Here is a 16,854-nt window from a genome sequence, read left to right as displayed (position 1 = left end):
GGAAAGAAGTTCTAAATCACTCTCACACAAGATCCCTTCCCCTGCTGAGTAACGATATATGCTGCAGTAATTAATGTATATTTCTGTCAGCACATTGTTGGTCTGATTTGATCCATCTTACTTGTTGATGACAGATACAGCAGAGTTCAGTGCTTTTCAGTTTAATAAATTAACTTGGAGATTTTCTTCTGATTAATTAGCAAAGTTGTCTAGCAAAGTGCAAGTTGAAAGTAACATTTGCAAACAGAATTAGATATTGATGGGATCCCCATAAAACTCAGTGATTACCAGGATGGAAAGCAATAGTGTTTAAAGCGTCAGTCTCCAAAGTTTTGCTGTTTCTGTTTGGACAAAGTGTTATTCAGTGTTAGTGTGTATCTTTTTCATTAAATTACCTTTAATGAGAAGGCTGCCTCTCTGTTTTGTCAGATTTTTGGCATGTATCTAATGTCTCTCAGCTGCAGGAAGACTTCTTTTTCTGCCACTTTTTGTTCAAAAGGAAGCTTGGTGAGCTGTTGAGTAGGTGTTTTGAAAGCACCTTGACTGACAGTCTCCAGTTATTCCAGGCATCCCAACATGATGTCCTTTTACAAAAATGCACATTTGATCAGCTGCTGCTTTGCTTCTGAGTGTCTGATAAATGGATACTCTCTTCTCCCCTGGCAGAAGTCGGGAGGGGGATGATTAACAACCCGTCACGGATCTGCATCCAGTGATGAAATGAGAGCCTGCTGTGGTGGGTACTGTATAAACACACAAGAGCCTTCTTTGACTTACGGCTTTGACATATGACTCTTTAAATTAAATACCTTGAAAAGAGATGGTGATTTTTGGACTCTGTTGTTAAAATTGGAATGAAAAGGGAAATTGTCCTTTCTGGAGAGAACAGATGATTTTGGATTAGTCTTTTATACTTCAGGTCTGACATTTTATGGTGTTACAGGTACAAGACAGCAGATGGGGTAATCAACATAACATCAGGGACCTACTTCTCTGAGCAGTGATTATTTTTGGGCAACGAAAGGGTTAAGTATGGTGGTAGCTGGAAGCTAGAGTTCATGTGAGGTGTCCTGCTGGTAGCTAAGCAATGAGCTTTCCTAAACTATTGCAGGAGTGACCTCTGACTAATCCCTAGATAAATCAGTTGCATAGTGCTGGCTCATCTTTGTGCTCTGGAGTGCAATCTGTCATGATTTTGCAGCATGTGCTGACCTCAGTTTTCTTCATTTGTATGTGTTGAGAGATGTTACCATCAATTCATTATCTTTTCACCTTTTGCCATTTTACAGTCGAGAGCTGTGTTTCCTGGATACCATTAAAACGGCAAGTGGGACAATTTGTTAATTAAAAAAAGTCCATCTGCTGGTTTTGAGAGTATTGCAGAATGTTTTTACAAAGCTGTTGTTGAAGAGGAACAAAAGATGCTTATGAACTTAAGGTGTTTTGGAGTCGCTGAGTCTGAAACAGGCTCAAGGGAATTCAGGTTATATATAGTAGTAATATTTCACCTTTCTTTGGCACTTTCCAAACAGAAAGAGCATATCTCAAAGTCCTCTACAGAAGAGAATCAGTATCATTATTTCCATTTTATAAGTTGAAACAGACATGGGGGGTAGGAGAGCGACTTTGGTGAGTTCGCCAAGGCGGCAGAAGCAGGCCACAGAGCCCCTGAATTGAATATCCTGACCCAGTGGCTGATGAATTGATCAGACCAGCTTGACAATTAAATACGTGAGAATAGAGTGTGCAGTTGATAACAAGCAGTTAAGTGGGTTTCCAAGTAACATTCTCCCAAAGCTGATTTGTTTTCAGTGTACAAAAATTACCATGCTATATTTTGCATGCCTTCATTTCCTGCAGGGATCTCTGTGCCGGGTAACTCATGGTAACGTTTGCTTCCACAGAAGGCTTTGTGTTTTCCAGGCACTTCACAAACATTCACCAAAGCCCCTCTCCTCTAATACTGGTGTATCAATTTCTGCTTGTGTGGAAGACAAGAAAGGCAGGGATGGTGTGCTGTGGCCATGCTGGGTCAGCCCAAAGTTGGTCTCAGGTGCTGAGCTTCCAGCCCCCTGTCCTGTGCTCAGAACATCCTCTTTTCTCCAGCAGCTGAAAGATGTCAGAAATACTGCTAGGCTTCAAAAGCTACTTAAAATACATATAGAAATGTGGTTGAAGAACGTGGATTGCTGGACTAGTGCTTCATGCCTATTAAGAATGAATGATTTTACAAAGAATTAATTTACTGCTTAGACGGCAGCAATTGTGACTCAAGGTGCAGATGGGCAGTTCTCTGATGTTTTAATGTGTGGTGTCTGTGGAGGCCGGGATGTGTCAGGTCAGAGCATGTTAGATCCAGATAGTCAAAATATTAACTGGTGCACGCAGGTGGACCAGGCCAAGAAATGTGGCTGCTGTTCTGTGCAAGAAGTGACGCTTGCTCCTGGGGCACAGCACTGGTAACTCACTTTTTCTTTCCTCCATCACATCATTACAGAATGGTTCAAAGCATTTCAGTCTCTAATAATAATGCTTAGCACTTACATAGCACTTCATGTGTTCTGGGTTACCTTGTTAATCCACACAACAGCCCTTTGAGGGTGGAAAAAATCTATTAGCTGTGTCAGACCGCACCTTTTGGGATGTGCCAATACAAGTGAATCTGGAGGCTCCAGCACTGGGAATGCGGGGATGATGTGGCTCTGCGGGAAGGAGGGGCTGTGCCCGCTGTGCATGGAAACGCTGCGAGGAGGGAACTTTAAAAGTGAAGAAAAGGGTTTCCTGCAGTACACGTGAAGGCAGAGCACTGGGTGGCATTTATTGGTGCTGCCTGGTTGTTCTCCAGAAGAAGATGATTTCCCAGAGAGAGGGGCTCAGCAGCTACATAGAGCATGGAAAGATGCGCTTGTGTTGTGTGAGCTATAGGAAGCAGTTGGCAAGTAAGAGGACAAAATGGGGGTAGTTTCCCATGTTAATGAGGCCAAGAACCTAATCCAGAAACAGGGGATAACGGAACTTGCTTATGGATGCAAAGAACTTTGTGATTAAAATAGTTTGTTCAGAAGGTTGATGAAAGGGCAGGATGTTGTCTCCTGCCCTCGATGCTGGGAAGGCTGCCCAGACCTGTCTGCTGCTGTTCTCCAGCAGAGCATTAGAAAACTGCTGAATGAATCCTTATTTATTTGTTTATTGAACAGTTAAATTACTTCTGTTTGAAAAGTTAATCCCGGGTTTGTAGAGTTGCCAGTTTTTATAATGGCTTCTAACAGATGCTGCACACCCTGGGCTGGATTTCAAAGGCCTTTGCACTGGACAAGTGCTGCTAAACATGTACAACCTTGTCTGTTGCCACACAGCACCGCGCCCAGGCAAAGGTGAAGCTAAATATATTGCACTGACTCATGTTAAATCTTTTGGGGGCTGGTGGGCTTTATAGCTGCCTTTCATTTTAGAGTAAGCATGAGAAGCAGTTTTGGTCTTTTAGAAAAGCAAGTAACTCTTAACACTGAAAGCATCACAGAGAAGTGGAGCACGATTGCCCTAAGAGTGAACCTGGGACCTATACTGATATGGGACCGGGAGGGCAGGTGCTGGGGCGAGCACAGGCTGGTGAGCTCTGGAAATACCCTTGTGTCTCTCATTTCATGCTGAAAAATGAAGAGTGTTCTGGGGGGAAAAAACCCCAAACCAAACCAAACCCAAACCCAGTTGTGTTTTGATTTCAAGTTTACAATCACTAGTATTTTTAGGAAACACTCTTTATTTCAATATTAAGTGAAGTCAGACTTAATCAGTGAGCCTTCAGAGATGTGCAAAACCTTTTCATTTTATCTTACACCACAGATTTGTCCTTCTCCTGCTGCATTCTTTCCCTGCATTTGTCTGCCATGCATCCTCTTTCCTATGTTGCAAGATGCCCAGTCCCTTGAAGGCAGTGCTCCCTTTAGCCTGCTGGGACTGGCCACCTGCAGCTGGGAAGTTCCTTCCTACATTTCTTAATAAGTAAATCAAGCTGCTTTCTGTGAAGCTCACAAAACAAGTGATACTAGAGAGAACTCTTAGCTTTGTATCGATACCTGATGAAAGCCAATGGATTTCACAGGAAAGGAGTTTAAAGTCTTACCTGCGGGTAATACTCCTAGATTGAGTAACCTGTTTGGAACAGGTGAAGTACTAGATGTATTTTTCTGTTCCTGTAACATCACTTCTAAGTTATTTGGGAACATCAGTAGAGCAGTTACAATGACACTGAGCGCTTTCACACTGCTTTTATTTTCAGTGCCTTGTGTAAACTGATTTCCTCTTATCAGTGAGGAAGTTGTTTGGTAGAATTTTCTGTGCTCTTGTTTTTGTTACAGCTGCCTCATGGAGGGAAGCTGATCTTTATTAAACAGAGTTGTTTAGTCATGCTCTTGGATGCAAAGACGTGGGAATGTTCTGACTGTAGATACTGCAGGTTATTTTGGTCATATGTTGTCACAAATATGCAGCAGGGATGCTGAGAGATTGATTGCAAAAAATAGGATGCTTACTTAGGTCAGAGTTATGTTTGCATTGCTGGAGACACTTAATCATGTCAGCTGCATGTATGCATGTGTATCTTTGTAGAGCCTGGAAATGTGCTTTATAGTGCAGGGTGTAAAACATGTCACTTCGCTCAAAGTAGGTTTGTGTTGGTCCCTGGTTAATCCAATGGCTCTCAGTGTAGCTGCAGCTAATGAAAGTGCAGCAAGATTTCAAACATGCCAGCATTGTAGAATGAATCCTATCAGACCTTTCAACAGTGTCACTGGTTTTTAAGTTATTTTCTTGGGTTGGTTTTCCTGCTGCTGTCATTCAACTGTAGAATGGCATATTGCTAAGTTGCTTTTCTGTCTCTGATGGGCACAACACACATTGATGTTAGTGCTAATTACGTGTTTGCTAAGAACAGGATCTATCCCAAATGCTCCCTGAGTCACAGATTCCTTCCCTGGCAGTTTATGTCAGGTTCTTGATAATTCAAAATTCACTGTTTTGAAAATGGAAGGCAATTTCAGGCTTACAGGTCTACCATATTACCACAGAACTGCAGTAGAGGAACAGCAGTGGGATAAAACAGGCCAGGCTATCACTGCTATATTAAATAAAAGCTATTTATTGTTCTTGCATTGAAGCAGTAGGAGGTAGAATTGTTTGAAGACTGCAGGATCAGGCCTTTAGCAGCAGTTTGTGCTCTTCTGATTTAAATGAAAAATGGAACTGACATATGCCATGGGCTTGATGCCCTTCGCCGTAACCTAAACCTGTTACTTCAAAAGAAAAGAAGAAACCAGTAGCAACTCCACAAAAAAGAAACCAAAAAGGCAGTAGATTTAATTAAGCCTCTTAGCAGTGGAGTAGTGGGAGGAGAAGAAGTCCTGAAGGTGGTGTCCTTCAAACCATCCTGACAACAAGCTTCCGTAAAAACATCAGCACTGTGGCAGTGTCCTCAAGGTAAACAAATGCAGATGATTTAAGATTAAAGGCAAAGTAAGTTCTAATGTTCTTCTCATCAAATTGCCCTGTTATTTGGTGCCTTCATTTTATATTAAGGGTATCTTGCTCTAATCTTTTCTGCCAATCTCATCTATGTTGTACAGCATTGAGACAACTTAACTTCGAAGTAGTACATCACAGGCAAGCATTTCACAGTCCATATCAGAATCTTTTAAAATCAGCAGTTAAATACACACTTTTGCCAGGTAGAGGTGCTGGTGGCTTGGGTACGAACGGGTTGATATGAATATTGAGGTTGATACCAATAGTTCTGTATTCCTTTTGTTCCTTTTCCCAGGCTGATGTTTTTGTGGTGTGTGTGCTTATATACATTTATCTGACACTATTTGCTGTGGAGTCATGAGTCTGAAAGACACGATCAAGTGGTACATCCCATGCATCAATCACAGGAAGCAAAAAAACCAATGTTGTGCTTTGATGATTAAATTGGATAGCTCTGAGCTTCTTTAATCTCCTCTGAAATGCTCACTGATGGATAGGTTTTTAACTGTTTTAGTGTTCCGGCTTCAGAGGGGGATTTTGTAATGGTATAGAGGAAGAAGGTAAACAAAGATATCTGTAGGGCTTTTTCAGTTTGTATGTCTTGTTTATCCTGATATATTTGGACAGACTGCTGTGGGAATAATGACTGTGGTGCAGTAAGTGCTTTTGGTTTTTGAGGGAACCAGCTTAAGTGGGTGTAGTGATCTTAAGGAATGAAACTGTTTGACAACTCTGCCTTTAATGTTAGTAACTTTAATGTTTCATTTCTTGATCAGTTTTTCCTGTTTTGCATCAGTTTTTCCATTGGTCAACTGAAATCATTAAAAGCTGCCTTACGTAATGACAGATATCAATGATTAGTCAGTGTTGGTGCAGGACTGTACACGTAGAATGAGCCCAGTGACTTGCTCTTGCTTCCACTGCAGCCAGCAGCTGTGACCTCACTGGGAGTAGTGTTTCCTCCATTCTGATCCCTTCTGAAAGCATCTCCCTTAGATTTCTATCAAATACAGAATTTGAAGTTAGTGGTAGTCAAAACTAATAAAAGTGTTGCATTAAGATATATGCATGTCCGAATTTAATCTTTTTTAAACCCCTTTCTGGTTTCTTGTGTATTGCCATCTCATTCATATTCTGCAAAACCCTTTTCTGCTTGTAAGGTACCTCAGGTCAGTTTGTAGCACTCTTTTTCCCCAGTGCTGAACCTTCTTCAAGCAGAATCAATCTTCAGTGTTGAATTTTGCAATGGTTTTTCAAAGCATAAAAAATCCTTATTGGAATGTAATTGTAATCTCAGGCTTCCAGGAGTTAGGTAAGTCTATATCTGTTCTGTTTTGGCACTCTGGCAGTGAATTTTCTCATGAACATATTGCCTGTTGACAGAATTTTGTAAGGAAAGTGAAATTGTCTTTAAAATTTAGCATCCTATGCCAGCCTATGCACAAACCTGTTTCTTTCCTTTACTGAAATTATTATATGAAAAATTAGTGACATTTATTGCTCATTCCATTGCCATTACTTGTCATAAGGAGTGGAGTTGTGGACAGCTTGGATATAGCATCTGAATATTACCTTTCAAAATTAGATATCACCATTATTTCTGTGATAGATAATACTATGTTATATTACCAGTTATTTATTCCATAGTGCGTTACTGTTCTTTTATTTAACAAGAACTGTTACCCTCACATAACTCTTAAAGCATAGGCCTCAGAGAATGGATATGGAACTTTCCTGAATAAGTCCCCTGCTACCGCAAGCAATCTCGGCCTTTCATTTCACATTTCGACCTGTGAAATATTTGGGCCTATCGTCTTAAAACACAAGTTTTATTTTGGTTTTCTTGTTCCTTTATTCTTCTGCACTGTTTAGAAATGGTAAAAGGTGTATGTGTACCTGCACCATGCCTGAACATACTACTTCCTGTTTCCATGAATGGTAAACTGCTCCCAGTCAATTCAGTTCAAGTCTGCTGGGGTTAAACACATATTTTCAAGATAATTGGGCTAAACTACTAAGTAATGCAGTTCTGTATCCCAGGATGCAGCCGTCACCCACCTTTGGGTGAAAGAGGACTCCTCCACCTTCCTGTCTCCCAGCTTGCTTTCTCTCATTTCTCTTTGTAAAAGCATAATTAAAATATTCCCTCCATTCAGAAGAAATCTTAATTTTAAAATCATCTAATTATGTACTTTATTCAGAGAAAAAGCTCGAAGAAGGTGAAGTAGTACTGCATAGATAATGGGTTGTGGCATCAGGCTGCAAAGTGGTGTCACACACAACATTGTTGCCCTACTTACTAGTTTCATTGTCTGAAAGTTTTAATTATAGCCTTTTTTTCCTGACTGGTGACATGTTAAGTGATCAGAATGTCAGGTCAAAGGTTGGGGGCTAACTAAAAATAACTCCCAAGGTGTTATTTATACCTGAGAAAGAACTTGGGGTGTTCTGACTTGTGTTTTCTGAGGGTTTTTTTTTACTTAGTTTTGTTTATTTTGTTATTTTGTTGTGTTTTTAATGTAGCCTGATTATGAAAATTTTGTTTGGCATAAGCAGAGGTTATATTTCAGATGGACCATTGCTTATACCAAACCATTATAAATAATTCTCACCGTATGTCATACACTATCCAAGGTATTTTGATTCTGTTTTACTTGTTTTCATGTGGCATTTTGTTTCTTTAAGGCTTAATGACTTAAAAGAGCTCTCTGCGGCGCTGACACAGCTGCCTGGGGGGACTACCCACCCTCCTTCTTGACAGATTTGCCTGTGGTAGGATGTCCACATGCCAAGTCTTCCCCTGGGGTTGTGGCAGTAACAGCCGCTTGTTGTGTTTGGGGTGTTGTGTTACTCTGTCCTCTCTCCTTCTTCAAACGTCGAGTGTGATCTTGGGCGTTCTGTTGTGTTTTCCTTTCTCTCTGCCAAAAAGCAGAAAGAATAATATGCTAGAGGATGGCCACTCCAGTGTGTTAAAGCAAAACAATGGACTAATGTACTTTGGAAGACAAGAGCAGCTCTGAGCATGGATGGAGCGCTGGCAGGGAGATGCGAGAGGACTCTGCTGCAGACAATGAGTGAGCCCTTTGTTTCTCATGACTGCTGTAGCTGCTGCAAACACAAATGTTCATTGCAGAAGAGATGGCAGCAACGTTTTCAGCTCGGGCAGAGCCAGCCGTGTCTTCTCTGGGCAAATTTATGAAAAGTGTATGTGTGTGCATACTTTACACAGTAACACAATAATGGATCCCTTATTCCTGGGTACATTAATGAGCACTAGAGAGAAGAGTACATCTTCATATCTTATGGCATGGGGGAAGGAAACTCTAGGCTAATTAGCAACAGTATTCTTAAGCAGAAAGTATTTCAACCTCCTATCTTCCTTACTGTCTTTGAAAACATGGAGCTCCTTCTTCCGCAGTGCTCTGAAGATCCTAGTGTTTCCTACCCCTCCTGAGCTCCCCAGGAGGAACTAGGGATTGCAAAACCACCGCACACTTCCCATGCTCTTACACAAACCCTTCAGGGCTGTGACAGTTAGAATGAGACACCTTTATTCCTCTTTTGGCAACAGAGTTTGGGTTTTGCTCACAGTTTTGTCAGAAGCCTGTGGTACTGAGGTTGCACTGCTTTGTTTTCTGAAAGCCTTTTGTACTTCAGGAACTAAGCTAAAAATCAGCTTAATCATCAGAGGATACATTTTATAGAACTTGAGCTTCCCAAGTCTTCATATATTTAATGATATTTAATACATGAAACAGAGCTGGTCATCTACAAATGAAAGCTTGTTATGTTGTTGCCTATCTCCTGTGTTAGGCAGCTCCTGAAATCAGAGCAGAAGTTTCTTATTTTTGAATTGTATGTTTGGGGTTTTTTCTATTGGAAAGAGCACAGGAGGAATAAAAGAGAGAGCAATGCCAGTCCTATGTAGAAGTTGTTCTCTGGTTTTGTCTCACTGCAGGAACTGTTTGTATGAGAGGAAAACTCTTTGTTATCATTTGTCTCATTTAAGCCTAGATGTTATGCATTGGGTTGGACTTCTCCCATGTCCTTCTGCTGCTCTTTTTGACCATGAGCATCCATATAACTCACTCTGCCTCCTGATGTGCAGAGCTGCAGGCTGTCCCTTGTGCACTGGGAGGGGTCTTTGGGAGAGGAAATGGGGAAGAAGCAAGAGCTGGAAATGCTCATCACTACTGCAAGCCATCTCAGGCACACAGGCCTCCCTCAGGAGTGTGCGCAGCAAGATCAATGGCCACTGTAATGAGAGGTCTCATTGGTGGGTGTTTCCACTCTCCTGTAGCCAAGGCTGGCATCTCTGGTAGTTCAGTCTTTGAAGCCTGGAACACACAACCCTGGTACCAAGCTGACTAGTTATGCTTTCCCACAACTTTCCCAGTGAGACTGACAGCTTGGTGTATAGGAATGTGTGAACTGTGCTGTAGTCATTCGCACCTATTGCATGTGTTAAATGGAAGTTGAGAACATAAAATTAGGTTGCTTTGATCTTCTTAACACTTTCCTATTAAATTTAAATCAGCACTCAGCCATTTTAAGTAATTTCCTTTTACCAAAATGTGGAAAATCTGCTTCAAGTGATGCCTTCATTCGGTTAAATGAATGCCCAAGTGTGTGATAGAACCAGAGGCTCCTTTAGCTACGTCTTTGTGCAACATGAAGTAGGTGCTGGAGCTGTGCTCTTACCTGGGTCCTTTGTAATGGCTTGAGACTAGCAACCTGATCTGCAATTCACCTTCATAATTTCATCAGCAGCTTTTATTTGACCACCTAGAATCCCAGAGATAGAATCCCAGACCTTCTGGAGGATGTTCAAGCTACAGGAACCACAAATAGTTTTTCCATGCATATTTCTTTGCTTCCTCTGCATAGCATTTGCTGATGGCCTCAACAGGCATTTGGAGGCAGTGCAGACTGCATATGTGCTGCCTGAGTGTGTGTGCCTGAAATTCCATTCACAGTTACTGTGCAGCCTGCTCTGGGGCTTGCCTGTACTTTCTGTGTTCCTGCTGTTAAAGCTTTGGGGTAAAATTTTACTTCTTCTTCCTCTAGTTGCCAGTATGTAAAATAGAGCTAAGCTCACTCAGCTCATAGGAGTCTTTTGAAATATCATTCATTTGAACTTCTGGTTTGGAAGTAAAAAATACTGTATAAAGCACGTTTGGTCTTTAGAAGATTCAGGCTATATAAATGCTAATTTCTATCCGTGTTATTTTGCAGTGTGTTTATTATTCATACAGTTGGATTTTATGGGTAGAGCCCTCTCTGAGATGAGAAAATTGTTTTATTAGGAAATGGAGATTTTATTTTTTTAATGAAAAGAAATGACTTCACAGCAAAGGGATTATCTTTGCTCCAGAGCTGCTATTTGTGTCCTGAACAGCCCTGCTTGAATTTTTCAGATTCAGAACAATTCTGGGAAAAGCTGGTGATTAGATCAGAAGGACGAAAGGTTTCTGTGGCTGACTCTGCTGTTGATTTCTCTATCTGTAAGATGGCATTAATGATCTTTACTAATGAGCACTGATAATTAGTGGAGCACTGTGCCACTGAGCCTGGGTAGAAGTAGCTGCAGAAGCATGTAGTGAATAGTGGTAACAGGTACTTTGCTGTAGCCAGGTTATCTAGAGCAGCTCTGCTTGCTGGCTGGACTGTCACGGCAGCATCAATCCTGACTAAGCATCCTGGTTGCGGGCACTCAAATCAGCCGTTCAGGAGCTTGGTCACTAACAGCCTCGTGTCTGCCACGTGCATTTACATTATTGCTCTCTTGCTAACATTTATGGTAGAAGGGTTGTTGCCAAGCTGGGGACACAAAAAAATGTATGTTCTTGAGAGAACAGCTGGTAATTAACATGCCTTTGTGTTTCAGAGATGAGCGAAATCAGTCAATCATTGTCAGTGGGGAATCTGGGGCTGGAAAGACCGTCTCTGCTAAGTACGCCATGAGGTACTTTGCCACAGTCAGTGGATCTGCCAGTGAAGCCAATGTTGAGGAGAAAGTCTTGGCCTCCAACCCCATCATGGAGGTAAGAGAGCTACTGCACTAACCCCCACTCTCCAGCTGCAGTTGTTATGCTGGGGTTAACATAAGCATTCAGTTGAAAGAGCAATCCATTCTAGACTCAAAGAACCTAGAATAAATGTATTTTAAACTTTTGCTTTTAATCCATTTACCAGGAGGTGCTTTAGGCAACATTTTGTGTAGTATTTATGACAGATTGAGAGAAGATGGGAGGTAGTATTTCATTGTTGTTAATGTATTTCACATAGCAAGTAATTTTTATATGAATACTGATTCAAATCTATGAAGCTTTGTAACAGTGGTAGTTAAATGCACATCTGATTTGTGTTTTGTGTCTTTGCTTGCATGTGTATATTCAAGTCGCAGCTGAAGTTAAGGAACTATGTTAAGTAATGATTCATCAGAGAGAAAGTCTCGGGGGAATTCCTTGAGAGAAGTAGCACTGTCCATAGGCACACACATGTGCATATCTGTGAACAAGCTAAGAAATTCCTTAGGACAGCTGATGCCTTGGAGATGTTTAGCATCTCTGTGCAGTAGAGTAAAGTATTAGTGAATAGTCATGAGTAAGTGGGGTGCACACAGTGAAGTATGAAGTGCTGCCATTGTTGTCTTGCTCAGGTATTTTTAAAAATTAACTTATGTTTTATTCCCTCTTTCCTTCTGGCATGAGGAGTTCATGATACTCAAACTATAGCTGCCCCATCACAGTTGTGTGTGTTCTGTCACAAGGTAATTGTGCCTGGTTTGTGGTGCTGTGCAGTGTTTTGAAATCATTTTATGGGATAAGCCAAGCTGTGCCATGATGGGCAGTGGGCTCTGCTGTTGAGGGACCTAGATGTCCAGCTGCGGGAGGAGCTGAGCCTTGGCTTGAGCTGCATCTTCCCCAGTGGGAGCCGCACGGGCCCTGGGGAGCAACGTCAGTTTTGTAGGTGTGAGCTAATCCCAGAGTAGTCCTTTCACTGCTCCAGTGTAGCAGTGACATGCTGTCCATGGCCACATTGAGATGCGGTGCGTGGCTAACAGGTCTGTGGGTGCCAAATGCCCCTTCTGCCTTCCCCTGCACACCAGGAGGTGGTACCTGGGGCCAGGCGGGCGGCCATGTCCTCACTGCCCATCTGCTGAGTGACAGCTCATAGGAGACTCTGCAGGATGGGTCTGCAGTTCGCAACGTGTTTGTGCAGTAAAACACAAACTGTTCACAGGTTTCCCTGCGCCACTTCTTCTGTTTGGTCTCAAAGCCTAAATCAAACATCCTTCTGTCCCCTTGGACCCCACCTCCCAGCCAGTGGTCATCAGCTCACCACTAGTTGTCTGATTTAATTTCCAAAGCAAGAAAATCTAAATGGAGGACTAGAAATGAGCTTTCCATCCATACTTTTTTATTCCCTAAACACCAGTGGTGGTGCTTTATTTTTATTTTCTAGGGATAACAACAATTTCATGAACCTGGATATATCTAAAATTCCAATTGCTTTCAACATTGCTATAATTGGATGAAAGTAATCCTTTTAACTTCAGCACTTGAACTCTAAATAAGCTTTAAAGTGTTATGAAATCAGGTGTTGAGACAGATTCTAGGATAGCAAAATTAGTGTTTTGAACTCTTCAGTTGATAAATCAGCAGAAACACAAATTAACCCATGTACATTAGGAAGAAAATGAGTAATTCATTATAGAAACAGGAAACTCCTCATTTGCTAAGATGATTGTAAAATCTTAGGAGCAGAAGGTAATTTTATTTTTAATTCCTCTTAGGGCAACCTAAACTTTAGCATTTTAAGAGCTACTATCACTAGTGCCAGAATTTCACATCGTCTGTGCCTACTAAATACTGTGATATCAAGTGACCACTATAGACTTCTAGCAACATTTGAATAATTAGTTTCACAGTCAGTAACTGTATACAGTTTTCCTATTGCAGATGTAGAAATTGTCAAGTCTTGAAACACATCTTTACATGTAATTTCCTGCCTCTCATTCTTTGTAGCTGTGTGAATTGTACAGCTTAGCACGTATTCTGCTAAACAATCTTGGAATACCAAAGACTTTCTTAACTGTTTTTATAATACCTTTCAAAGCAATAATTGGTTTCTGAAAATATTGTAATATTATATTGCTGCCACCACCACCAAAATAGATCCACAGTAGCAATAATTTTAAAACACAAGAAAGGCAGATGGGAGTGCGTTCAGTTTGAATGAATTCAGTATTTCTTAGGACTGCAGAGATGCAATTTATTGTTCCTTTATAGCAACTGTTCATCTGGTACCCACTTTGACATCTGCTCAGTCAGGCGTGCGTGGTGCTGCTGTTGTAATGGGGGTTCAGAGAGTGTAATCCCTGCTTCCTGCACTCTACCCAGCTAGCTCTTACTGATTCACTGACCATTTGTTCACAGATTTGGAATAACAATACTCAGCATTGCTATTTGCTCTCATTTGCTTTTCTCAAGTTTTATTTCAGTACAGAGTTCCTATGGATGGCTACACGAACAAGGAAACTAGCACATAGTTACAACTTTGTGTTCTTTAGCTGGGGTGCACTTCAGAGTTAGGTGCTTGATAAAATACACGCGATGGCCTATGATAGTAGGCAGTGTGCTGTATGTGAATTACTCCAAATGCCATTCGTTTTGATACAGAGGTATCTTTAGGGGTTTTTTGGAAGGTGAATTTTATATGATGTCTAAAACATCATATAACTTAGAAGAGAAAATGCTTTTCTTTGAAAGTTCAGCATGTTGTGATTTGCATGCCTTGAATTCTGATATATCCAGCTGGTACCTGTTGTGGGGTGAATTCCAACACTGGTGAGGTAAGGCAGAGGTGCACCAAGACTGTTTAGGAACCACAGTCATCATTTTCCCTGGACATTCCAGAATCACATGCTATAGAGGAAATACATTAAATTTAGTTTATTGTGTATGAAGCTGTATTGAATCGCTCTAAGAAACTTAGGCACATAGGGCAGCATTGAAGACTGTGTCTACAGGGGCAGAACCCAAGCTGCTATGGAAGGGATTCAGTTTCAGGGAAATGAGATGAGTCTGTACATGTTCATTTTTAGGTTATATTTAAACACACAAGTAAATATTTTATAATAATATGTTTGCAAAAATAGTTTGGAAATGTGGTTGGTTACAGAGTAATAATAGTAATAAACTGTAAGCCAGGCGGGATATAGGGACTGTTTGCTGGACTATGGGTTTATGATAGGTAGACTTACGGAGGTTGCAAGAACTATACTTAAATCTGTACACATACATATATGGATATATACAGTGTGAAATAATTATAGTCTTATTAAGTCCATAGAAGAAATCTGGGTGTAGGTGAGCATTCTGTTAGACTCTTCAATTCTTTTAAAAGACTTCAGAGAGCAATAAAGGATTTTTAGCTGGAAAATTAGGCTATGTGGAAGTGAAACCTTTCCTAGGAAGATCAGCTCCAGATCTTGTGTTAGTGAAAGAGCTGTATTTTGATGTAACTTGCTGACCAGGCGGAGATTGTTCTTTGTTAAATTCTTGATTATTTTGAAGCCAGGACAAAATTAATGTTGTTGTTTATGAGCCATATAGATGATTCAATAGATTTGATAATTTCTAAAAGCTGTTTAACCTTTGCAATATTTCCATTTTTCAGTCTATTGGAAATGCTAAAACGACGAGGAATGACAACAGCAGCCGTTTTGGGAAATACATTGAAATTGGTTTTGATAAGAGGTATCGAATCATTGGTGCTAACATGAGAACTTACCTCTTGGAAAAATCAAGAGTGGTGTTTCAGGTAATACTGATGCAATCTTCTTATTGTGTATTTGTGTGACTATCCTTAAAAAAGAAAGCTATTGCAATATTAGTTATCTCTCCTAAGAGCTGGCTGTAATAGTGCTTTTGTAATATAGCACGTGGGGAGGGAGAAGAAAAGGAAAACCAAGTCGGCTCTTTGTTATAGGACTTATTTGTAGGGGTAAAATGCGTATTAAGAAGGCTGTGTATTTAAACATGAAATACTTTCAGTGCACTACTAGGTGTGAGTTAGTGCTTACCATAGTAATACCAAGCATGGCTTCAAAACTTAGCAGAAACCACTCACGCTCAAGGAGAGCTCTCTGTTGTGGTTCGCAAAGCTCACACCTTAGCTCACTTTCAACCTCTTGTTAAAACCCACTGCTATCACAGTAATTATGAATGAGTCTCAGTTGCCATTATTTCTCTCCATCTTTGCCTACCTTACAGTCTAGAGCTTAGTAAAAATGGACTTAGCCTTAACTGGCTGCCTAAAAGTATAAACCTAAATAGTTACAGTTTGCGTTATGTAGGGCCGTTACATGAAATACTGTTGTAAATTTTAAAAATGAGAGACTTCCTGCACATTGTTTAGCTGGAAGAGAGTTTCGGGGTTTTTCTGGGTTTGAAACTGTGACCCTGAGAGTGCTTAAGTTCAGAATTATGGTGTTGGTCATGAGTCATAACCTTCTGGGCTGCATTTGTCCTCCATTTGAAAATTCCAGCTTTGCCTTGGCAAGGAAGATACTGCCTTCACCAGCTTACTATAAATGCCGAGGGGAATGGTATTAGTTATTTTTGGAAAATGAAAAGCTTTTAAGTATGATCATTTCACCCATCTGTAGAATCCTGATCTATATTTAATAGTAATCCACGGTTCTGGAAAGTGAAATCATACGTTTTTTTGAAATGAAAATGTCTGCGTGCCTCTCACTGTTGAAAATGGATTAATCAAGAAAGAAATGATAGGTGCTGATTTATCTTTCCTTCTTCCATGTGGCTTCTATGCTCTTAATCATAGAATCATAGATCATTTAGGTTGGAAAAGACCTTAAAGATCATTTCCAACCATTAACTATCACTGCCAAGTCCACCACTAAACCGTGTTGCTAAGTGCCACATCTACACGTCTTTTAAGTACCTCCGGGGATGGTGACTCAACCGCTTCCCTGGGCAGCCTGTTCCAATGCCTGACAAACCTTTCAGTGAAGAAATTTTTCCTAGTATCCAATCTAAACCTCCCCTGGCACAACTTGGGCCTGTTTCCTCTTGTCCCATCACTTCCTACCTGGGAGAAGAGACTGACTTAATGCTAGAGAAAGCATTAAACATAAGTAAGTCTTTGCTATTCATGGATATTTCTGGCATTTGTTAAGTTGTGGAAAAATAATAAATTACTTTCTTTTTAAAGGCAGAAGAGGAAAGAAATTACCACATCTTTTACCAACTTTGTGCCTCTGCAGCATTACCTGAGTTTAAAACTCTACGATTAGGTATGAAATTC

The 16,854-nt window shown here is 40.7% G+C and overlaps 1 protein-coding gene across 1 annotated transcript in view; it reads left to right on the top strand.

Annotated features, from left to right (window-relative positions):
* MYO5A (myosin VA (heavy chain 12, myoxin)) overlaps positions 1 to 16,854 on the top strand; it is a gene marked incomplete at its 5' end in the record, with an annotated part of 79,204 nt that overhangs the window by 10,620 nt on the left and 51,730 nt on the right. Inside the window, 3 exons of the mRNA XM_010011974.1 lie at positions 11,408 to 11,564; positions 15,205 to 15,348; positions 16,762 to 16,843. Of these exons, the coding sequence (XP_010010276.1) occupies positions 11,408 to 11,564; positions 15,205 to 15,348; positions 16,762 to 16,843 (383 nt within the window). The remainder of the gene's footprint in view (positions 1 to 11,407; positions 11,565 to 15,204; positions 15,349 to 16,761; positions 16,844 to 16,854) is intronic.

The sequence above is a fragment of the Nestor notabilis genome, unplaced genomic scaffold, assembly GCF_000696875.1.
Source record: "Nestor notabilis isolate BGI_N333 unplaced genomic scaffold, ASM69687v1 scaffold4823, whole genome shotgun sequence".
NCBI lineage: Eukaryota > Metazoa > Chordata > Aves > Psittaciformes > Psittacidae > Nestor > Nestor notabilis.
This window is presented reverse-complemented; position numbering and strand designations above follow the sequence as displayed.